The sequence below is a fragment of the Mobula birostris genome, chromosome 12 (assembly GCF_030028105.1).
Source record: "Mobula birostris isolate sMobBir1 chromosome 12, sMobBir1.hap1, whole genome shotgun sequence".
NCBI lineage: Eukaryota > Metazoa > Chordata > Chondrichthyes > Myliobatiformes > Myliobatidae > Mobula > Mobula birostris.
The window spans coordinates 95067920-95092913 of record NC_092381.1 but is presented as its reverse complement, the minus strand read 5'-3'; the positions used below and the strand labels follow the sequence as shown (position 1 = coordinate 95092913).

Here is a 24994-nt window from a genome sequence, read left to right as displayed (position 1 = left end):
CATCACCAAAGATCTGAAATCACCAAGCATGAATGCAAAATGTTCTCTAATCTTTTTGAGCAAGTTCAATACTTAGAAGTCATAGAAGAAACAGAGAGATATAACTGTCCTTCTTATTCAATGTACCAAACTATAGATCATCCTTGTTTATGTAACTATTGAAATGGTTACCTAAATAATACTTTAAACCTCAAACAGGAGACACTAGTAACTATTTTAATGAATTGTGTATTCAGAAAATGAGCGCTACACTTCAGTCAGCCAACAAGAGAATGGTAAACAAGGAGAAAACAATGCATGGATGTGTGAACAAAGTCAGAGAATTGGACAAATAGGATTGTTTTCCGAAAGAGCTGTTTTGGTAGACTATATTCCTCCTTTAGTGCTAAACTCTTTTAAAATTCTAAAGATGAAGATACTTAGATAATATAATAACAATTCCATCTTGACTTCTCTAAAAATTACATTGATTCCTGAATATGTTAACCAAGTAAAATGCTGTAAAGCTAGGTTTTTATTTTTCTCTTTGAAGCGACTTTATACACTTCAATAAGTTACTTCTTGATAGGAGGATGAGAGGTGACTTGATAGAAGTGTATAAGATTATGAGAGGCATAGGGGCAGCCAGCACCTTTTTCCCAGGGCAACAACAGTGAATATCAGAGGACATCTGTGAGTGGAGGGAAGTTTAAGGGAGAAGTCAGAGGTAGACATTTTATATAGAGAATGGTGGCTGCCTGGAATGCATTGCTGGAATGGTGGAAGAGGTTGATTCAAAATGGGCATTTAAAAGATTTTTAGATAAGTCATGTTGCAAGAAATAAGTAAGATTATGAGCGTGCAACAATTGTCAGATAGGTTCATATTGGTTGGCACAACATCATACTGTTCCAATGACTCAAAAGAATGAAAAGGCCTTGAGTAAAGAATCTGTCTTGATAATCCACACTGTTTTCCTCAGTTTGTTTGTTACCAATGCCAGATAATAGAACTTGCATCTGAGTCACAGATAGTCAAGTTTAACTATTTAATTTCAAATTTAATACAAGTGTTGACTCTTCATTAATTAAGATTATTTGGTTAAATTATGTAATGGGAAAGTCACTCAATGAAACCTATAAGTACCAATAGTCACCAACAAATGAAAATATATGAAGTTTTTGTTGATACTTTAAATTTGGTGCAAATCCTCAATAACAGACACCACAGTTTGAACGCATTCATATCTATGCGGTTCAATGACATCAGTGACAACACTCAAAACAGTATTAATTGGCTGTAAAGCATTATGGGGATCTTTATCTGCAAAGGCACATAAATATATTTTCTTTTAATCCTTCATCATTAAATATTACTTGGTAACTTCCATAGCAATATGAGAGTCAGCAAATCTGTTACATTGCAACAATATAATTTGAAGTACAGATGTTCTCCCTTAAGATCTGTTACACAAAACTTTCCAATAGGAGTGTCTACTGTCACTGACTAAGACTGATGATGTTTACTACAGCAGACTGCTTTCACTGGATGCTTAGCAGCTTGAAAACAAACCAGGTCCTGTGAAGAGAGATACTTACATGTTTTCTTTCTGTCGGTTTTAAAGATTTGGCTGAATAGTAATATAGTTTTGTTCCACATAGCGCCACCCAATACTTGGTCCATGATGCAACCTTAACAAAAAAACATGACTTGTAATTGATATGATTACTGAACATATGCATTAGTGAGAATAGACCACACAGGGATTTAGATACATTATGAGAGATGTGTGAAATCTGCAGAGCTAAGTTATTTTATTGACTTTATATTGACGCTATATACTTGACTATACTTTTTCAATCAGATTTCAATTTATGACTGATTCAATCAGGATATTAATTGCTACACTTAAATGGATAAAAACTGCTTGAAACAATTAATTCCCTGTCACAAGGTGATGAACTTATGCAGTTAAAAATGTTCTGCCTAATTCCTTGTCTCCCCAGCAATTTTTAACAATTCCCTGATGACACCAGCTGGAATTTTCCAATTAAAAGCCCCAGGTTCCATTCACAACTACCGGCTTTCATCCATCTAACTGTGTGGAAGTTTAGCAATCCCAAACGTCTATATAAGGTGGTCCTCAGTGATGAGATAAATGCACCCCACTCATCTTGGAGTCCAGCTGGGAAGCCCAAAATTTCAACAATTTACTCGCAGAGACTTGGAAAACTGTTTGCTGAACCTGAATCACGCAATCTTGGAATAAATCCAGCAAGCCCATTTGTTTTAATGGAGAAAATCAACAAGAAAGAGATAAATGAAAGCTAATTTTCTTTTCATTGCATTAATAGAATTGATTTTAAATTATTTTAATTGTTTCTCAGTATTTAAAAAACTCAAGAAGCTTTTTTTATATAGCACTTTTAATAACCGTTGAGCACTTTGGAAAGCTTATGATTGTCAGACATTCAGTCTCCTTGAGAACTTTGTCAGTTGACAAAGACTTCAGGTGTGCCTTAACCAAGTGTCACAGCAATTCTGAGGGCAGGACCTGTCAGTTTTGACTGTAAAGGCCCTTTGCTGAAGCTTAGTGTCGGGTACCCACTAACCAGTGGAAGATAATAACCAACTCTAGGCTTTGAATGCAGGTGATTGGTAGGCTGCTTGCTAAACAGTGGAAAATTGACATGCTCACTTTTCTTAAGTGAAGGTACCCAGTGCTACTCTGTAGTTCCTTGTTAGAAGATGACTGAGAGAAATTAAAATGGATGAATTTTCACTGCCCTAGGCCCTTGTTTCAGCTGACACTAGTTGTGAATTATGTACTTGCAAGGGTGGCTATACATAACTGAGAGTTATGGTAAATGTAGCAGCTACCTCTTGAGCACATCCCGCTTTGCTAGTGAAATATCTAGAGTCATTATGCAGTCACCGCCAAGGTTGCCATCAAGAATTTGGTTTGGGGTTCAGATTATATACTCTGTGGGTCGAACTTGGGTCCAAAATATGTGAATCCATAACTGAGTTTGGAGTTGGGAACATTGGTCATCAGGAATGTTGCTATTGTTGTAGCTGAAGCCTGAATGTGAAGTATTGGCAAACTTACGTATAAATTGTATTAATAAGGAGGAATTCACTTACACACCACTGCAGTCTTAGTGTCACTGACAATATCCTATTTACATCCTAGTTATCCTAATAATATTCTATTTTCTTTGTCATCTGCAGTTAGTTCATACCCCTGTTCTGAATGAGTAACCAGGACTTACTGTATTAAGCAAAAAGCATCTGACTATAATGTAGGGCTACTAATAATCAGTAAAGTTCAAGTTCCTTTTATAATATGGATAATCAAACATACACAAGGAAACCATTCACTTGCAGGGTTCAAGGATGACTTAAATCACAATACATATGGTGATTACACCCTAAGCATAATCACAGTGCCCCGTAACATTTTCTAAGGTTACACATTGCGCCTGACCATTTTCTTGACCAATCTACATACATTTAATGATTACTTCTTGACTAATCTCACATGGTTGTTGAGGCGGCGTGAGGTTTAAAAAAGAGCCTTTTGGTATTTTTCAGTGTCCGCAACATTCTAAAGGGAGAGGCTGAACAGCTAGAAGTTATGGTACACATTGGTACCAATGACAGGTAAGAAAAAGGATGAGGTACTGAAAAGAGAATATAGGGAATTAGGTAAAGCTGAAAAGCAGGACTTCTAGGGTAGTAATCTCTGGATTGCTGTCTGTGCCACATAGGGTGATTTGACAGATGTGTGGCTGAGGAAATGGTGCAGGGGGTGGGATTTCAGATTTCTGGATCATTGGTATCACCTGTATAAAAAGGACAAGTTATACCTGAACTCAAAGGGGACCAATACTCTTGTGGGCAGGTTTGCTAGGACTACTGGGGACGATTTAAACTAATTTGGCAGTGGGATGGGAACTAAGAGTGATATGACTGATGATGAGGTGGTTGGCATACAAGTAGATTGAGACTGTGAGGAAGGCAAAACTGCAGTCAGAGGGTTAAATTGAAATGTAACATGGGGACAAAATCGAAAAGGAAGATGAATACAGGTCCAAAAGTGTTATATATGAATGCATGCAGTAGATGGAATAAGATAGATAGGTACTTCATTGATCCGAAAGGAAATTATAGTGTCACAGCAGCATTACAAGTACACATATATACAAATATTAGAAGAGAGTAGAAATAAAAAATAACTTGCTTCAAACAGTCTAACAGGAAGGGGGTTATCACTTCCCTGGCTGTAGATTGACTCATTATAGAGCCTAATGGCCAAGGGTAAGAATGACTTCATGTAGCGGTCTTTGGAGCAGCGCAGCTGTCCTAGTCTATTACTAAAAATATTCCTCTGTGCATCCAAGGTGGCATGCAGAGGGTGAGAAACATTGTCCAGAATTGCCAGGATTTTCCCATAAGGTCCCTTGTTCTACCACAGCCTCCAGTGTGTCCAGTTTGACTCCTATAACAGAGCCAGCTTTTCTAATCAGTTTATTGAGCTTGTTGGTATCACCTGTGTTGATGCCATTGCCCCAGCACACCACTGCTTAGGAGATTGTACTAGCGACAACAGACTGGTAGAACATGTGAAGGAGAGGCTTTCATACTCTAAAGGACCTCAGTCTCCTCAAGAAGTAGAGGTGGCTCTGGCCCTTCTTGTACACAACCTCTGAGTTGGTGATCCACTCAAGTCTGTCATCCAGGTGCACCTCCACCTACTTATAGATCCTTACCACATGCATGTCCTTACTATCAATGGTAACAAGGAGCACCGCAGGCTTAGTCTTCCTAAAGCCTTTCACCATCTCCTTTGTCTTATTAATGTTGAACTGCAGATGATTCAGTTTGCACCATTTGACAAAGTCCTCCACCAGGGCCCTGATCTCGTAGTGCAGTTAGAGATTGGCAGGTGTGACTTCATATTTAATCTGTTCTCTCCTTAATGTTTTTTTAGTTGCCTTCTATTGGCTTTTAAAAGCTTCCCAATCCTTTACCTTCCCACTATTTTTTGCTATATTGTATGCCCTCTCTTTTGATTTTATGCTGCCTTTGACTTTCCTTGTCAGCCACAGTTGCCTCATCCTCCCTTTACAACACTAATTCTTCTTTGGAAAGTATCTATACTGAACCAAATTGCTGTTCTACCTTTATCCCTGCTAGTGTTCCCTTCCAAGCAAAGATGTAATGTTTGGGCTTTATAAGGCATTGGTCAGACAGCACTTGGAGTATTGTGAGCAGTTTTGAAGTCCTTGTCTGAGAAAGCATGTGCCGGCATTGGAAAGGGTCCAGAGGAGGTTCATGAGAATGATTCTTGGAATGAATGGGTTGATGTCAGAGGAGCATTTGATGTCTTTGGGCCTGTACTTGCTGGAGTTTAAAAGAATGAGGGGAGGGGATCTCATTGAAACCTTTTGAATATTGAAAGGCCTAGACAGAGTGTATGTGGAAAGGATGTTTCTTTTAGTAAAGGAGCCTAGGACCAGAGGATATAGTGTCAGAATAGGAGGACTTCCCTTTAGAACAGAGATGAGGAGGAGTTTCTTTATCCATTGGGTAGTGAATCTGTGGAATTCATTGCCACATTCAGCTGTGGAGGTCAAATCATTGTGTATATTTAGAGCGGAGGTTGATAGGTTCTTGATTGGACAGGGTATTGAAGGCTACGGGGAGAAGGTGGAAGAAGGGGGTAGAGGGAGACAATAAATCAGCCATGATGGAAGGTGAGGAAGACTTGATGGGCTAAATGGACTAATTCTACTCCTATGACTTATGGTCTTATAAGACTCCTACTCCTGGTCAATATTCAATTATTGCAAAACATCCCTCTGACTGAAATAAATAATGGACATCACTTCCCTCCAAACTCATTTGTACTCAAATAGCCTTTCTATTATTAGACACATTTCTTCTGCTACCAATGATGTTCAAAAACCTTCTACTGCTTTTGGGAAAGCAATGTTTTCTTGGCTTCTTCATTTTGTCATTAGTACTTCTTTAAGAATCTAAATTTATTTTTAGTAGAATCTTCCTCATATGTAGTTCAATACCCCTACTATTACTCTAATTATTCAATTCACCAGGACAACTTGCACATAGCTCAAATCATTACTATATGTTTTTTTCTAACTTGGACTCTAGCTTTCCATACTTTCTCAGCAGAAACTATTTCAGTGGTCTTCATTGGTCTTTAACTAGTCCTTTTAACATGGTAAGACAATCCATGGGGCTTTTTAGATGGGGCACATATCTGAGGCAAATGAGAAGATATAGATTAGTCAAAGAAACATTGGTTAGGGAGCATGAAAGAGGATAGAGATGAAGAGAGAATTCCAGATAACAGCAGTGGCAAAAGCATGCCCACCCATAGTGAAATGATTAAAATCAAGGTGTGAAAGAAGCCATGAACAGGAAAGTGCAGATAGCTTGCAGCATTTTTTGTGGTTAGATTATGTTATAGACAAAGAGGCCAAAGGCCACAGAGGTTTTAAAATATCAAGAGTGAGTCATTGTTAAATTGTGAGCCAACACATGGAGTAAATGACACAGTGTGAATTTCAAGCAGTTAAGTCTTGAATGAACAAGTTGAATAATGGCAGGTTGGTCAGGAGGTGTTTTATATTGTCAGATCCAGACGTGGCAATGACATGTATACGGGTTTAAGTTGTAGTGAGTTGGGCTGAATTCAGACAATTTAAGTGAAGGAGAATTTGACTGTATTGTTGAAGGAGGAGGTGCTATTGGTCAGAAACTCATCAGGGACAAAAGTGAAACTGGTATATTGAAAAAGGACAAGAATTTTGCACTGTTGCTGTAATTTTTCTTAAACTGCTCATACAGTTTTGTTTTCAAGGACTTGTGTATGGATATTGGTTCAAAACAGAGAAAGATCAAACTGAGTATTGAGAAATCACTATCATCAGTGAAACATCAACATTTCAGAGAGAAAACTTTCCAAACAAAATACAACTAAAATTTTAACAGAATTTGCACACTGTGAAAAAAGCTATTAAATCATTCTTCAAACAATTACAAAAACGGTTGTAAGACAGACCAGTGCAGCAGTATAGATAAATTCAGGAATGGTCTCCTCTTCCAGATGGAAAAACTGCACACACCATAACAGGTACCAGATACTACAGACAAAAATCAGACTATATCATCATCATCATAATTCTCCATGTGACCTTTGCACTACTGCTGCACAAATTGGAAACTGCATGTCCTACATTAATAATAATGACAACACCTCAAAAGAATTTGTTTTCCTTTGGGGGGGAGGGGTCCCCTAGGAATGAGGATTACGTACTTTGATCCATTTCTGTGGCTTCCGCTGTCAGTGTTGTGGACCCTGTCAGAGATGGAAAATTAAATGTTTGGCAGAGCAATTAATCTGGGAGGTGGTTTATGTTATACTGTCTATGCTGGGCTTCTCTATGCTCCCGGTACATGTTCAAGGTTCTCAAAGTGATCCCAAATTCTCTTTCTTGATTTCGAAGTTATGAACCTAGGATTCCCAATGGTGAGTTGAGACATTGCACTTTTTCCAAGAAATGTTTTGAGAACATTCTTAAAGCTTTTTGTTGTCCACTTGGTAATCTCTTAGTATGACAGAGTTTGGAATAAAATGCGTGTGTGGATGTCCTTAAGTGTCAATTTCATGGGTCTACCATTGAATGTGCAAATAATATGGACTACCTCATACAGCAAATTTATGCCTTAATACCTCGGACACTGCCTGGAAAGTCAATTTGCATTGTTTCACTTAACCTGCTACTGAATTTGGAAAATTTTGAATCAACAGTTTTAGTAGCACTTCTCCAAGCCTTTGAACCACCTGCTGTAAATGGCCTAAGTCACAAAAACAAGCACTGCTGAGACTGTAATGTTCAAACATCTTTTTCCTTAGGTAGCTAGAGGCTGTTCTGATGGACTGATGGTGACGTGATTTTAATCATAACCTTTGCTTTTGTTATGGTGATTCCCAAGAGATGAGAATTGCCTCTCCTCTTGAAGAACATTTCACAATTATGAAATTTCTCAGCATACACACCACAAATCTCTTGGCACTTGGAGGTTGTGGATTTGGGATCGAAGTTCCTCACTGCCAAGTTTTAGAACTCCTGGTGTGATATAGTCTGTTCCTGAGCACCTTGCCGCTCTTCACCAAGGAAATGGCCTTTTTGACTTCTTACTGAATAGGGATAGTGGCAAGGCCGGTCTAGATAATATTCCATGGAATGGTGTAAAGCAGCGGTGGCCAACCATTTACATTCCATGCGTCAATTTTTTCACGCACGAGTTCAGATGCGATTTTTTCACGTACAAGTTCTATATTAACATATTTTTACAAGAATTGAATGGGGGTACAAGAGTTGTATGGCACATCTGAACTCGTGAGTGAAAAAACTGACGCATGGAATGTAGAAAGTTAGCCACCCCTGGTGTAAAGGATCCTCCGATCAAAGATTTTAACTCTAAATTTGCATAATCCTTACAATTAAGCACCTTGGGGCATGCAAAGGGGACATAAAAGGTGCTATACAAATATATCTCTTTCCAAAGCATAGTTTCAATTTATTATACATCTGACTTCTGTTTGACAAAGATCTCTTTTTCACCTGTTATATAAAAAAAAATTACTTCAAACAGCAGCAACCAGCATACTAGTGTGCAGACACCTTATTTTATCTTTAGAAACTATAAAAACAGAGTCACATCCTGCTAATACACCTCAGTTAAGGTTACCCAAATGTTTGCTTTATTATTTCCATATGATCTTCCCTTGATGTTGCAGTCACAGTTTTCTTTTTGCAGCCTAGTTTGTGTAAATAATAAATCACTAAATTATCACAAGGAAATACTACATCAACTTTACTAATTTTTCACACCATCATTCTTTTCCTCTCATTCCAATATTCAGGCTATTTCCCCAAAACTTGGAGAAGTTAGACTAGAAACTGCTCTGGATAAACCACTAAAAATTTGGGTCCCTAATCTCATATGGCAACAAAATAACTTAAAAGATAGTACTGAAGAACCTTTGGGTGGTGGAGTGGAGATATGCCTCTTCCAAAGCAGGTGCAAGGCACTCCTTCCCTCGCAAGCCTGCCTGCAGGTCACCCCTGGGCAAGGTGTAGCACCTGCTTAGGCCTCCGATCATGATCATGTGGAACCATGAGAGCGCATGATGAATAGTCATATAAGCAGCTGGTGCACATCACAAGTGCTGGTTATATGACCACTAAGGCCAGGCAGACAGTCTCTGGAGTATTGATAATGGCTGGGGTCACCCACCTTGTAAAGACACTGCCCAGAAGAAAGCAATGGCAAACCACTTCTGAAAGATCATGATCAGCCATGTCATACTACATGGCACATAACAAATAAATGAACTGAAGAATCTCGCATTTGCAATTTGGAAAGTGTATCTTTCCAAATTAATGCTAATTAGCTGAAACTTACAAATCACCAGCCTCAATTTTCCATATACTGATTTCCCACTCACTCCATAGGTAGCTTAATACCAGATAATCAGCATCAGTACTCAAATTTATGACATCACAAAAATGGTTTCAAAGGTTTCTCTTAATCCTTTCCTTAAAAGTTTTCACTCAGTGTTTCCTTGTGGAGGGAAGTGATAAATAGTTCATGGCAGAAGTCACAGTTTCAATACTTTCCCTCTACTTCATGACTACAATAATTTGAATCTCTACTCAATATGTCTTTCAGCAGTACAGATGAGACAGAGAGCAAGCCACATGAAAAAATAATTGCAGTCCAAGGTTTTATTTTCTGCAACTGGAAGCCATATTCTTTAAGAAAGGAGACAAATTTAACTGCAATAACAACAGGGAAGTCTCCAATAGAAAGTCTTCTATGTAAGAAATCAACACCAAGTTCCTTCTCAACTGGTTGCTTTTTTAGCTGGCGTTCCACAAATTTAAATCGAATCCCAGTGATCTACATTCATCTCAAACTGTGAATACAATCCCTAAGGTCTGATATTGTATTGGGGCAAAATTGCCAAGAACGTTGTCTTAAATCTCCAGCTGTGTTCTTCAAAATCCAAGTCTGCTGCTAAATTAACAAATTTCACGTCACGTGTCGGTGATGATAAACCTGATTCTGATTCTTTCTTTCAAGCTTCCCAGTTCATGAAATCAATCTGCCATCAAAATCCATATCTGAAGGAAATTCTCAACTGTTGCAGGGAAATTCTCAACTGTACTAATTGATCAGTGTATTAAAACATAGAATATAAAACATAGAAGTCTACAGCACATTACAGGCTTTTCAGCCCACAATATTGTGCTGAACTACTCGAGAGTCTGTCTAGAATTTCCCGACTACATAGCCCTCTATTTTTCTAATCTCCATGTATCTATCTAAGAGGCTCTTAAAAAAACCTATTGTATCTGCCTCTACCACCATTGCTGGCGGTGCATTCCATGCACCACACACTCTCTGTGTAGAAAAATTTACCCCTGACATCCCCCCTGTACCTACTTTCAAGCATCTTAAAACTATGCCCTGTCATGTTAGCCATTTCAGCCCTGGGAAAAAGCCTCTGGCTATCCACACGATCAATGCCTCTCATTTTATACACCCCTATCAGGTCACTTCTCATCCTCTGTTGCTCCAAGGAGAAAAGGCCAAGTTCACTAAACTTATTCTCATAAGGCACCCTCTCCAATCCAGGCAACATCCTTGTAAATCTCCTCTGCACTCTCTCTATAATATCCACATCCTTCCTGTGGGGAGGTGACCAGAACTGAACACACTACTCCAAGTGGGGTCTAACTAAGGTCCTATACAGTTGTAACATTACCTCATGGCTCTTGAACTCAATCCCACAGTTGATGAAGGCCAACACAACATACGCCTTCTTAATAACACAGTCAAACCGTGCGGCAGTTTTGAGTGTCCTATGGACAAGGACCCCAAGATCTCTCTGATTTATGATCCTCCACACTTCCAACAGTCTTACCATTTATATCATCTTTAATTTTGACCTACCAAAATGAATCACTTCACACTTATCTGGGTTGAACTCCATCTGCCACTTCTCAGCCCAGTTCTGCATCCTATCGACGTCTTGCTGTAACCTCTGACAACCCTCCAGACTATCCACAACATCCCCAACTTTTGTATCATCAGCAAACTTACTAATCCACTCTTCTATGTCCTCATCCAGGTCATTTATAAAAATCACAAAGAGGAGGGGTCCCAGAATAGATCCCCATGGAACACCACTGGTCACTGACCTCCATGCAGAATAAGAATATCTACAACCATTTTTTGCCTTCTGGATCCACAAAGCAAGGTCTCCTTAGATCCCATGCCTCCTTACTTACTTTCATGGGGAACCTTATCAAATGCCTTACTGAAATCTATATACTCTACATCCATTGCTCTACTTTCATCAATGTGTTCTGTTATATCCTCAAAGAATTCGTAAGGCCTGCCTTTCCTTGACAAAGCCATGCTGACTACCCCTAATCAGATTATGTCTCACCAAATGCTCATAAATCCAACCTCTCAGGATCTTCTCCAACAACTTGCCCACTACTGAAGTAAAACTTACAGGTCTATAATTTATTGGGTTATCTCTACTCCCTTTCTTGAACAAGGGAACAACATTTGCAACCCTCCAATCCTCTGGAACTTCTCCCGTCCCTATTGATGACGCAAAGATCATCAGCAGAACCTTAGCAATCTCCTCTCTTGCTTCACACAATAGCCTGGGGTGTACCTTGTCCAGAGCCGGTGACTTATCTAACTTAATGCTTTTCAAAAGCTCCAGCACGTCCTCTTTCTTAATGTCTATATGCTCAAGCATTTCAGTCTGCCGTAAGTCATACCCCCAATTGCCGAGGTCCTTTTCCCTGGTGAATACTGAAGCAAAGTATTCATTTCGTGCATTACCTCCTCCGACCCCATACACACATTTCCACTATCGCACCTGATTGGTCCTATTCTCACGATTCAACCTCTTGCTCTTCACATATTTGTAGAATGTCTTGGGGTTTTCCTTAATCCTGCTCGCAAAGGCATTCTCATGGCACCTTCTAGCTCCTTAAGCTCCTTCCTGACAACCTTGTAATTTTCTAGAGCTCTAACAGTACCTAGTTCCTTGAACCTTCTGTAAGCTTTTCTTTACTTCTTAACTAGATTTTCTACATCCTTTGTACACCATGGTTCTTTTACCCTACCATCCTTTCCCTGCCTCAATGGAACGTACCTATGCAGAATGCCATGCAAATGTTCCCTGAACACCATATTTGCCACCTTTCTGCCGTTCATTTCCTTAAGAACACCTGCTCCCAATTTATGCTCCCGCGTCTGCCGAACAGCATCATATTTCCCCTACCCCAATTAAATGTTTTCCCAAATCGTCTGCTCCTATCCCTTTCCAGCGCTATGGTTATGGAAGATAAGAGTTGTGATCACTACCTCCAAAATACTGTCCCACCGAGAGACCTGACACCTGACCAGGTTCATTTCCCAATACCAGATCGTACAGCCTCGCCTCTAGTTGGCTTATCTACAGATTGCATCAGGAAACCTTCCTCAATACAGCTAACAAACTCCACCTCATCCAAATCTCTTGTGCTAAGGAGATGCCAATCATTGATAGGAAAGTTAAAATCACCGTCACAACAATCCTATTATTATTGCACCACTCCAGAATCTGCATCCCTATCTGCACCTCAATGTCCATGTTACTATTGGGGGTCTATAAAAAACACCCAGTAGAGTTATTGCCTCCTTCTTGTTTCTGACTTCCACCCACACTGACTCTGTAGACAATCTTCCCATGACTTCCTCCTTTTCCGCAGCCTTGATATTACCCCTGATTAGCAATGCCATGCCCCTACCTCTTTTGCCCCCCTCCCTGTCCTTTTTGAAATATCTAAAGCCCGACACCCTCAGCAGCCATTCCTGCCCCTGAGATATCCAAGTCTCTGTAATGGCCACAATGTCATAGTTCCATGTATTGATCCACGCTCTAAGTTTACCCGCCTTGTTTATGATACTCCTTGCATTAAAATAGCTACATCTCAACCCATCTGTCTGTGCATCTTTGCTCTGTCATCTGCCCATTTTTCTTTACAAACTCCCTACAAGCTGTCTCTACTTGTGTGCCAACTGCCCTATCCTCTGCCTCTTCACTTTGGTTCCCACCCCACTGCAAGTCTCATTTAAACCCTCTCCAATAGCACTAGCAAACCTCCCTTCCAGTTCAGGTGCAATCCATCCCACTTGTAAATGTCACCCCTTCCCCAGAAAAGGTTCCAATGATGCAAGCACTTGAAACCCTGCCTCCTGCATCATCTCCTCAGCCACTCATTTATCTGTGCTACCTTCCTGTTCTGACCTTCCCTAGCTCGTTACACTGGGAGCAATCCGGAGATTACCTCCTTGGAGGTCCTGCTCTTCAGCCTCCTTCCTAACTCCCTAAATTTACTGCACATGTCTCTCCTGCCTATGTCAGTGGTACTAATATGTACCACAGCCTCTGGCTGCTCACCTCCATTTCACGAATATTCTGCAACTGCTCAGAGACATCCTGGACCCTAGCACCTGCGAGGCAACACATTATCCTGGGGTCTCCCATCTGCCTCCCTAACTATCAAGTCCCCTATGACAATTGCTCCGTCTGACTTCAGCCTTCTGTGGCTCAGAGCCAACCACAGTGCTATTGGTCTGGCTTTTGCTGCCTTGCCCAAATAAGTCAGCCCCCTCATCAGTGTCCAAAGGCATATACTAATTGCCGAGGGGAATGGACACAGGGGAATCCTGCACTGACTTCTTTCTCCCTTTACCTCTCTCTGTGTTCACCCATCTACTCCCTGAATTCTGCACTCTGTTTGTAACCACATGCTCAAAAGTCTTATCTATCAATTGTTCTGCCTCCAGGATGATCCTTGGTTCACCCAACTCCAACTCTAGCTCCATCTCCTTAATGTGGTCTTTCAGGAGCTGGAGTTGGCTGCACTTCCCACAGGAGTAGTCATCAGGGAGTCCAGCAGGTCCAATGAATTCCCAAATCCTACAGGAAGTGCATCCATATTGTAACAAACAAATGAAGATGAAACTGTTCACTGAAGAGAAATATTTTACAATGAAAATGTTGGCACAAGAATCTGAAGAATTCAAAGACTTAATACCAATGAACAATTTTTTTAAAGAGGCCCTCAGGATTGAGCATGCCTTTGACTATTTTTTTGATTTCCCAGGTGGATAACAAGGACAATTTGGGAACTGTACATTCTTGCATAGGTGAAGCAGGTAGTAACCGAAAGGGAATATTCTACGTCGTTTGAAAGGCAATCTTGGTGCATGATCAAGGTCCCAAAAATCCCAAGTGCTCTTCTCCAACCTGAGAGATCCTGGCATGGGAGTGGTCAGTAAGGATGTTATCTTCTTCAAGCACATCCGTGAATATTTCCCTCCGTCAACTGGTAACCTATTTCTAAGATGCATCTATTCCATGACATAACCTATTTCCAGGATTCAGTGACTACAGGGCCAGTTGCACTTACATCAGTCATAGTGAAGACTTTTGAAAGGCTGGTCATGTCATCTCTCAAATCCATAATTCGCAATTTTCTAGATCTGCTGCAGTTCACCTACAAGAGGCAACAGATCTGTAGAAGATGTAATTAACATTGGTGTGGACTTCATACTGCAGCACCTCAACTCCACTGGTACATATGCCAGGATTCTCTGTTGATTTCAGTTCAGTCTTCAATACCATCATTGCTGAGCTTCTGCAAGAGAAACACTCCAAACCTGATGTACCAAGTCCCATATGCAGGTGATTCACAAACTTCTGTGACTAGAGGTAGTATGAGAGACAAGGCAAGAACATCTCCACATGCCTCCCACTTAGCACTGGTGCACCACAGGGGTGTGTTCTTTCCCCTCTCCTATTTTTTCTATGCTGCAATGACTGCATTTACAGTGATTATTCAGTTAAAACTGATAAAATTCGTAGTGACATCACTGTCAATGGAATAATCACATGAGGTGATGGATACAAGTATTACCAAGAAGTAACCAAGCTAGTGTCCGGAATGCCCTCAAAACAGTTGTGATACATATTGACTTGTGTCTCCTCTCCACCCACTCATCAACAACTCTACAGTTAGTACTGTTTCAATATTCAGATTCCTGCGCATCATTATACATAGAATAGTACAGCACAGTACAGACCCTTCGGCCCACAATGTTGTGCCGACCCTCAAACCCTGCCTCTCATATAACCCCCCCACCTTAAATTCCTCCATATACCTGTCTAGTAGTCTCTTAAATTTCACTAGTGTATCTGCCTCCACCACTGACTCAGGCAGTACATTCCATGCACCAACCAGTCTCTGAGCAAAACACCTTCCTCCAATATCCCCCTTGAACTTCCCACCCCTTACCTTAAAGCCATGTCCTCTTGTATTGAGCAGTGGTGCCCTGGGGAAGAGGCGCTGGCTATCCACTCTATCTACTCCTCTTATTATCTTGTACACCTCTATCATGTCTCCTTTCATCTTCCTTCTCTCCAAAGAGTAAAGCACTAGCTCTCTTAATCTCTGATCATAATGCATACTCTCTAAACCAGGCAGCATTCTGGTAAATCTCCTCTGTACCTTTTCCAATGCTTCCACATCCTTCCTATAGTGAGGCAATCAGAGCTGGACACAGTACTCCAAGTGTGGCCGAACCAGAGTTTTATAGAGCTGCATCATTACATCGTGACTCTTAAACTCTATCCCTCGACTTATGAAAGACTTATGTTAGTGCGCATACGCCAGCTGTGCAAGCAGCCTGTTACAGCCGTTCTGACTAGTAATCTTACTTTTTTCTTCTTACTTTTTTAACTTACGTTATCTTTTGTATTTTTTTTTCACGGTAACACGTTGAAGCTGCACCCTCTCAAACATGCTGGTAGAGAGAGTTTTATTTGGGTTTTTAGCGCTGGAAATAGTTACATTCCGACACGTCTCAGTAGCGGGGCAGAAGCATGATTGCATTGTTTATTCCAGGGACCAGTTGATTGAGCGTATGCCGGCCGGTTTAGCAAGCAGAACGCGGAAAACTATCTGGAGGAAAACACACAGACGATCCATAGGGGGATCACAAAGGTGAGGAAGGAGGACCGGGTCGAGACAACAGAGACTTATGGAGAAGAGGAGATCGGTGGGTGATAAAATGGACGAGTTCACGGCACTAGCTAGGCGTCAGAGAACATTTCGGGAGTGCAGTGTTATGTGTTTTACTGGAACGGGGCTGCATGAGGACATACCCAATCAAAACTTTTCCATGGATGGCTTCCAGACCGTTCGGGCTGACCGGAAGTGCACTGAGAACAGTAAGCGTAAAGCAGTTGGGGGTTGACTGTTCTGGTTAACAACGGATGGTGCAATCCGGTCATATTATGATCGAGGAACATGTTTGTAGACCGGATATTGAACTTTTTGCTGTTGGACTCCGGCCATATTCCACTGAGGTACAATACTGGGTGTCACGGGAGGTTGTTCCTGCCTGTGGCCATCGAACTTTGCAGCTCCTCCCGTGGAGGGTCAGACACCCTGAGCCAATAGGCTGGTCCTGGACTTATTTCCATCTGGCATACTTTGCATTTTGTTGTTTGATTGTTTGTGGTTTTTGTATTGCTATATTTATGCTCTATTCTTGGCTGGTGCGGCTGTAACGAAACCCAATTTCCCTCGGGATCAATAAAGTATATCTATCTATGTATCTATCACTCCATAAGCTTTCTTAACTACCCTATCTACCTGTGAGGCAACATTCAGGGATCTGTAGACATGTACCCCCAGATCCCTCTGCTCCTCCACACTACCAAGTATCCTACCATTTACTTTGTACTCTGCCTTGGAGTTTGTCCTTCCAAAGTGTACCACCTCACACTTCTCCGGGTTGAACTCCATCTGCCACTTCTCAGCCAACTTCTGCATCCTATCAATGTCTCTCAACAATCTTCGACAATCCTCTACACTATCTACAACACCACCAACTTTTGTGTCATCTGCAAACTTGCCAACCCACCCTTCTACCCCCACATCCAGGTCGTTAATAAAAATCACAAAAAGTAGAGGTCCCAGCACCGATCCTTGTGGGACACCACTAGTCACAACCTTCCAATCCAAATGTACTCCCTCCACCATGACCCTCTGCTTTCTGCAGGCAAGCCAATTCTGAATCCACCTGGCCAAACTTCCCTGGATCCCATGCCTTCTGACTTTCTGAATAAGTCTACTGTGTGGAACCTTGTCAAATGCCTTGCTAAAATCCATGTAGATCACATCCACTGCACTACCCTCATCTATATGCCTGGTCACCTCCTCGAAGAACTCTATCAGGCTTGTTAGACATGATCTGCCCTTCACAAAACCATGCTGACTGTCCCTGATCAGACCATGATTCTCTAAATGCCCATAGATCCTATCTCTAAGAATCTTTTCCAACAGCTTTCCCACCACAGACGTAAGGCTCACTGGTCTATAATTACCTGGACTGTCTCTACTACCTTTTTTGAACAAGGGGACAACATTCGTCTCCCTCCAATCCTCCGGTACCATTCCCGTGGACAACGAGGACATAAAGATCCTAGCCAGAGGCTTAGCATTCTCTCCCTCACCTCATGCAGTAGCCCGGGGAATATTCCGTCAGGCCCCAGGAACTTATCCATCCTAATGTATCTTAACAACTCCAACACCTCCTCTCCCTTAATATCAACATGCTCCAGAACATCAACCTCACTCATATTGTCCTCACCATCATCAAGTTCCCTCTCATTGGTGAATACCGAAGAGAAGTATTCATTGAGGACCTTGCTCACTTCCACAGCCTCCAGGCACATCTTCCCACCTTTATCTCTAATCGGTCCTACCTTCACTCCTGTCATCCATTTGTTCTTCACATAATTGAAGAATGCCTTGGGGTTTTCCTTCACCCTACTCGCCAAGGCCTTCTCACGTCCCCTTCTTGCTCTTCTCAGCCCCTTCTTAAGCTCCTTTCTTGCAACCCTATATTCAACAGACCTATCTAATCCTTGCTTCCTAAACCTCATGTATGCTGCCTTCTTCCACCTGTCTAGATTTTCCACCTCACTTGTCACCCATGATTCCTTCACCCTACCATTCTTTATCTTCCTCACCGGGACAAATTTATCCCTAACATCCTGCAAAAGATCCCTAAACATCGACCACATGTCCATAGTACATTTCCCTGCAAAAACATCATTCCAATTCACACCCGCAAGTTCTAGCCTTGTAGCCTCATGATTTGCCCTTCCCCAATTAAAAATTTTCCTGTCCTCTCTGATTCTATCCTTTTCCATGATAATGCGAAAGGCCAGGGAGCGGTGGTCACTGCCCCCCAGATGCTCACCCACTGAGAGATCTGTGAGCTGACCCGGTTCGTTACCTAATACTAGATCTAGTATGGCATTCCCCCTGGTCGGCTGTCCACATACTGAGACAGGAATCCATCCTGGACACACTTAACAAACTTTGCCCCATCCAAACCCTTGGAACTAATCAGGTGCCAATCAATATTAGGGAAGTTAAAGTCACCCATGATAACAACCCTGTTATTTTTGCACATTTCCAAAATCTGCCTCCCAATCTGCTCCTTGGCATCTCTGTGCTACCAGGGGGCCTATAGAATACTCCCAATAGAGTAGCTGCTTCCTTCCTGTTCCTGACTTCCACCCATACTGACTCAAAAGAGGATCCTGTTACATTATCCACCCTTTCTGTAGCTGTAATAATATCCCTGATCAGTAATGCCACCCCTCTTCCCTCCCCCCCGACTATCCCTTTTAAAGCACTGAAATCCTGGAATATTGAGAATCTATTCCTGCCCTGGTGCCAGCCAAGTCTCTGTAATGGCCACTACATCATAATTCCATGTATGTATCCAAGCTCTCAGTTCATCACCTTTGTTCCTGATGCTTCTTGTATTGAAGTACATGCACTTTAGCCCTTCTACCTTACTGTCTTTACACCCTTTATTATGCTTCTCTTTCCTCAAAGCTTCTCTATATGTTAGATCTGGCTTTACTCCATGCGCTTCTTTCACTGCTCTATCGCTCTGGGTCCCATCCCCCTTGCAAGTTAGTTTAAACCCTCCCGACCCACGCTAGCAAACCTACCTTCAAGGATATTGCTCCCCCTTGAGTTCAGGTGCAACCCATCCAATCTGTACAGGTCCCACCTTCCCCAGAAGAGATCCCAATGATCTAAAAACCTAAAACCCTGCTCCCTGCACCAACTCCTCAGCCATGCATTCAACTGCCATCTCCTCCAATTCTTACCATCACTATCACGTAGCACTGGCAGCAATCCTGAGAACGCCACCCTTGAGGTCCTGTTCTTCAGCCTTCTGCCTAGTTCCCAAAACTCACACTTCAGGACCTCATCCCTCATGCATTCCTCATGTGGAAGAACCACATCTCCATCATTAACAAAAAGGCTCGGCAGAAAATGTATTTTTTGCGGCAGCTGATAAAATTTCATCTTCCACAGAGCATACTAGTATATTCTCTTCTGGAAAGCTCCCTTCTGGAAAACGCGATTTAGAACTAATAATACAAAAATTTCACGGCATTTCAAAGGTTCAAAGATTCATTTATTATCGAAGTATGTATCTATATACAACCGTTTCTTCCCAAAGACAAGTAATCTGTTCAATCATTTTAGTTAGTCCATCCCCAATCCACTTCCTCTATCAATTCCCTCACGAAAACACTTCAAACCACTTTTTATAATGCTTTTTATATTGTAAGTATATTCTGGTATTTATGTATTTATTATGCACAATTTATTCCATATCTGTACTAACTTAATTTTACATAATTCTTTATTCTTTATAATTGTTGAATGATATCATTTTTGTTGCATGCTATGCCATCACACCACAACACATTCCTAATACATGTAAGTGTATACGGCGAGTAAAGTTAACCCTTAATGACAGAGCAAGGAATAAAAGGGTCTGTTTCAGGAATCCAGTGTCAGATTAATGAGGTTGAGTAAATGTAATACAGCCTCTATACTGGGAATGTTGGCCTGAGAGAGGACACCAATGTTGATTCTCTTGTTCTCCTAGTGAATTTGGAGGATTTTGTGGAGGCAGCATTGGTGGTATTTTTCCAATGACTTGAGATGCCTGTCAGATCTACTGCATGCTTCAGAGCACACAGGAGGAAAAGATTACAGCTCACCAGTGCCAAAATTCAGATTTTGATCTTCAAATACCCCTTTCTTCAATCAACGAGAGGCCACGCTGACACACTGAAGGCAATGATGAATTTCATCATCAATGTCTGTCTTCACTAACAGGTCACTCCCAAGATACAAGAGGTACACCAAATTTTCCAGGTTCTTACTTTGAATCTTTTATTGGAAGAGGGCAGAGCATACCTGGTACAAAGTATACCTGGGTCTAATCAATCTTAATATTTTGAAAACCTTAGAAACACAAGTGGGAAAAACTACTCTACCATTTATGACTGGTATTTTACCTTTGCACCACTATCTCCATATTGCTTAAGTCACTTAATATCTTAATGTCTACTGATCCTTGTTTGGAATATACTTGTGACTAAGCTCCCATAGCTCACATGGCGATTGAATTCCAAAGATTCACGATAGTTTAGGTGAAGAAACTTCTCATTTCAGGCTTGAATGGGTTTACATCTTTAGGCTGTGTCATGGTCCGGTCCGTGAAGTCCGCATTCCAGTTCACGGTCCGGTCCATGGACTCAGGACTCTGGGTCTTCCAGCTGTCCCTTGTTTTGGTTGAGTTAATCATAGGCACCTGATTGCCATCTTGGGGCTTGGAATATAAGTGGCCTTGGGGTCGAGTGTGAGCAGCTGGTTTGTCTTGTCAAGATTCCCTGGGAGCAACCTGCTGGTGTAAGGCTAGAGCGGCCACTTGCCATCTTTAGGCTGCGTTGGTGAACCATTGCCTCATGGAGCCTTGTTGTCAGTAGTTGGATCTGTCTTTGTGGTATGGATTCGGCCGTTTCCCGGGCCAGCTGAGTGGCTGTCAGCTACTTCGAGCTAGGTAGGGATCTGGCTGTTTCTGTAGCCAGCCGAGGTTGCTGGCCGTAACTGCAACTCGGAGCAAACCCGATATGGAGATGGAACTGTCTGTCGTTCTTCAGTGTTTGTCTCCTCTTGTCCTCGCCTCCATGGAGTAAGTCAAGCCGTTCTGCCATTGCCCTGCAGGGGGACCTGTCTTGTCTTGCCTCTGTTGGGTAAGTCCAGCTCTTCTGCTGTTACCCAATGGATGGACCTGTCCCACTTTGGTGTGGAGATAAAGTTGAGTCCTGCCTTGTCTAAGGATAAGTCCTGGCTCTATGCCTATGTACTGTCCAGTCTCATGTTAGTGTTGTGTTAAAGATGAGTCCCGGCTTTTCGAAGAATAAGTCCCGACTCTATGTTGATGTACAGTTCCCAGCCTGTCTCCAAGCTCAACCCTCAAGCCTCAAGACCCCAGCCACGTTCTGTCCTGTAGCCATGTCATGTCCTTGCCTGGTTCTGGGGTCCGAGCCCAAGGCAAGACCCAGGTTCTGGGCCCTTGTCCAGTCTCTGGCTTGGACTCCAAGCACAGGCTCCTAGTTCATGGTTCCTAGTCCCGGTCCCACCTTCCCAAGCCCAGGCTCCTAGTTCATGATTCCTTGTCCAGTTTCCCTGTTTCTTGTCCATGTCATAGCCCAGGTCCTGCATCCAAGTCCTGTCCCTAGTACTTCAGTGTCTGTGTCTTGCATTTGGGTCCACCATCAACGCCCCCCCATTGTGACAGACTGTCACTTCTAATTCCATAAGAATTTTTATATGTTTAAGTGAGATCACCTCTCATTCTTTTAAACTCTCAAGAAAGCTTAATTTCTTAGAATGCTTAATTTCTCCTCCAAAGAAAATTCTATGATTCCTGCGTATTAATCCAGTGAATTTCCATTACAGTCCATCGATATTGGTTTTGGGGACAAAGAGGGGAGAGTTAGGGGTCATATTAGGGTTTAGGAATAGGGATATGAGGGAAGTTAGAGGCCAGGCTGGAGCCTAGGTCCCCACTCTGCACACCATGTTTGAAGGCCAGCGATATGGATGTATGACAGAGCTCATGTGGATGGAGGAGCAAGACCATATATTCCATCTGGGTAGCCTCCACTTTTATAGCATGAATATTGATTTTCCTGGCTTTAAAAAAATCCCCCCTCCTGTATTCCCCACTCTGACCTTTTACCTCTTCTCACCTGCCTATCACTTCCCTCGGGTCCCCTTCTCCTTTCCTTTCTCCCAAGGTCCAATCTCCTCTCCTATCAGATACCTTCTTCTCAGCCCTTCACCTTTCCCACCCACCTGGCTGCACCTATCATCTTCCAGCTCACCTCCTTCTCCTCCCCCCATCTTTTTATTCAGGCATCCTCCTTCCTTCTCAGTCCTTAAGAACGGTCTCAGCCTGAAACGTCAACTGTTTACTCATTTCCATACTGCCTGCCCTGCTGAGTTCCTCCAAATTTCCTGCAACACACACTAAATCACTTGGTCTCTGACTTCCTCAATGGACTCACAGTCAGGACTTCGGCCACCAGGCCTCAACTTCTGTACTTCCAATTGACCTTCAGCCTCAAACTCCAAACTTGCCATTTGTATACCTAGCGGGTCATGTCTGTGTTTCTATGGAAGGATACAGGCTGTGCCTCACCCCCAACCCACCCCAGGTCATTTAGTCCTCCCAGTTTGGCAGGTCCTGGGATTGGTCATCTGTATGGACAGGAGGCATGAGGGCCAATGACCCACTAGGTATACAAATTGCGAGTCTAGAGTTTGAGGCCTGAAGTTTGGGGTCCTGTCATTGTTGACCATGGGATTGATAGTGGAGATCAAAGCCTGAAGGTCAATTGGAAGTATGGAAGTTGAGGCCTGGTGGCCAAAGTCCTGGCTCTGAGTCAGAGACCCAGTGATTATGAATCCACTGGAGGCCCAGAGGCAGACTGAACTATGATTGGAATACTGTCTGCGCTTGTGAGTGGGTGGGTGGGTGCAAGGAAAGTGACTTGTTTTACTGTTGTTTTGTTGTTGTTGCTCTGCTTGTGAACATTATGGACATGCTATGTTGGGCACAGAATGTGTGGTGATACTTGTGGGCTGAGCTCAGCAGAGTCTTAGGTTGCAAACACACAATAATCTGCAGATGCTGGAAATCTAAAGCAACACACATGAAATGCTGGAGGAACTCAGCAGACCAGGTAGCATCTATGGAAAAGAGTAAACAGTCAATGTTTTGGGCTGAGACCCTTTGTCAGGACTGGAAAGGAAGAGGTGAAGTCAGATCAAGTAGGTGGAGGGAGGGGAGGAAAAAGTACAAAGTGGTTGGTGACAGGTGAAACTAGGGGAGGGGGTAAGTAAAGAGATGGGAAGTTGATTGGTAAAAGAGATAGAGGGCTGGAGAAGGGAGAATATGATAGGTGAGGACATAAGACCATGGAAGAAAGGGAAGGGGGAGGAGCACCAGAGGGAGGTGATAGGCAGGTAAGGATATAAGGTGAGAGAGGGAAACAGGAATGGGGAAAGATGAAGGGGTGGGGGGGGGGGGGGAGTTCGAGAAATTGATGTTCATGCCATCAGGTTGAAGGCTACCCAATTGGAATATAAGGTGTTGCTCCTCCAACCTGAGTGTGGCCTCATTGTGGCAGTAGAGGAGTCCATGAACTGACACATTAGAATGAGAATGGGAAGTAGAATTAAAATGAGTGGCCACCAGGAGATCCTGCTTTTTGTGGTGGACAGAGCGAAGGTGCTCAGCAAAGCTGTCTGCTAATCTACGTCAGGACTCACTGCTATACAGGAGGTCACACCAGGAGCACCAGATACAGTAGATGACCTCAACAGACTTGCAGGTAAAATGTTGCTTCTTAAAGTGCTGTTTGTTAACGCAAATGACACAGTTCACTGTATGTTTCACTGTACATGTGATAAAAAAATTAACCTACTCAAATCCAAGAGATGCAAGATGTATACAATATTCCAGGTGTAATCTCACCCAGGGTGCTGTGTAAATGTCTTTACTCCTGTAATCCAATTTTCTTGCAATGAAAACCATATTGCATCTTTCTCCTTAATTGCTTCTTGCACCTGCATGCAAAGTTTCAGATATACATGTAAATGGACATGGAAGTCCCTCCAAACCTCAACATTTAGTTATGACTTGCAAATTTTGTTGTTTTTTTCAGCTTTCACTCTACTTTCAACATTTTATAAATAATAAAAATGTATCAGCAACCCATACTTATTTGTACGCACGGTTGACAATTTTAATTGGTCAAGATAATCAAGAGAAAATTTTTACAATTCTTTCCATTCCTCCACCACCCTAACATACCTTACTGCTTTATGAATATGAACATCAGCCATTATGGGGATTTGAAAATTGGTTTTCAAGCTCATGCTGTGGGAGGTACATATTGTAAGCCTTGGTCTGTTCAAAAGCAGTTTTCCCTCACAGTTCTTATTTGCAAGAGCTGGAATTTCTTAATATAAACCCTTCTAGTACTCCCATTAAGAAAGAATTAAATTACAAAACAGCTATCATGCAATAACCTGGAGACGATGAACACTGAATTCTGGCAACTATATACTTATTTTCTAATGCTTAATGACAATTGCCAAATGGTTTCAACCTTACAGGGCCACATGGAGAAACTTTGCAGTTAATAATTACAATTGTAAAAATGGACCCTTTCATTCCCTCAGTATTGGCAGGAGTATTTGATTAAGCTCAGCATTAAACATTGCACCTATTAAACAGATGATGCTTGAAAACGGATTAAATGAATTTTGCAGTCTGAGAATTCAGAACTTTTTTTAAAGAATGTGATAGGATCTGCCAGTTATTGAACTAACCTCAGTTGGCCATAAAGTGAGAATTTGAGGAAGGCACTGTG

General features: G+C 42.0%; 1 protein-coding gene across 6 annotated transcripts in view; it reads right to left on the bottom strand.

Moving 5' to 3' along the window:
* ralgps2 (Ral GEF with PH domain and SH3 binding motif 2) overlaps positions 1 to 24994 on the bottom strand; it is a 567568-nt gene that overhangs the window by 34456 nt on the left and 508118 nt on the right. For 5 of the 6 annotated variants that reach the window (XM_072274320.1, XM_072274319.1, XM_072274317.1 and 2 more), the window contains one exon: positions 1578 to 1670. In XM_072274320.1, coding sequence (XP_072130421.1) covers positions 1578 to 1670 — 93 coding nt within the window. Of the gene's footprint in view, positions 1 to 1577; positions 1671 to 24066; positions 24186 to 24994 lie in introns of those variants that run through there. The other variant, XM_072274323.1, reaches the window with a different exon arrangement.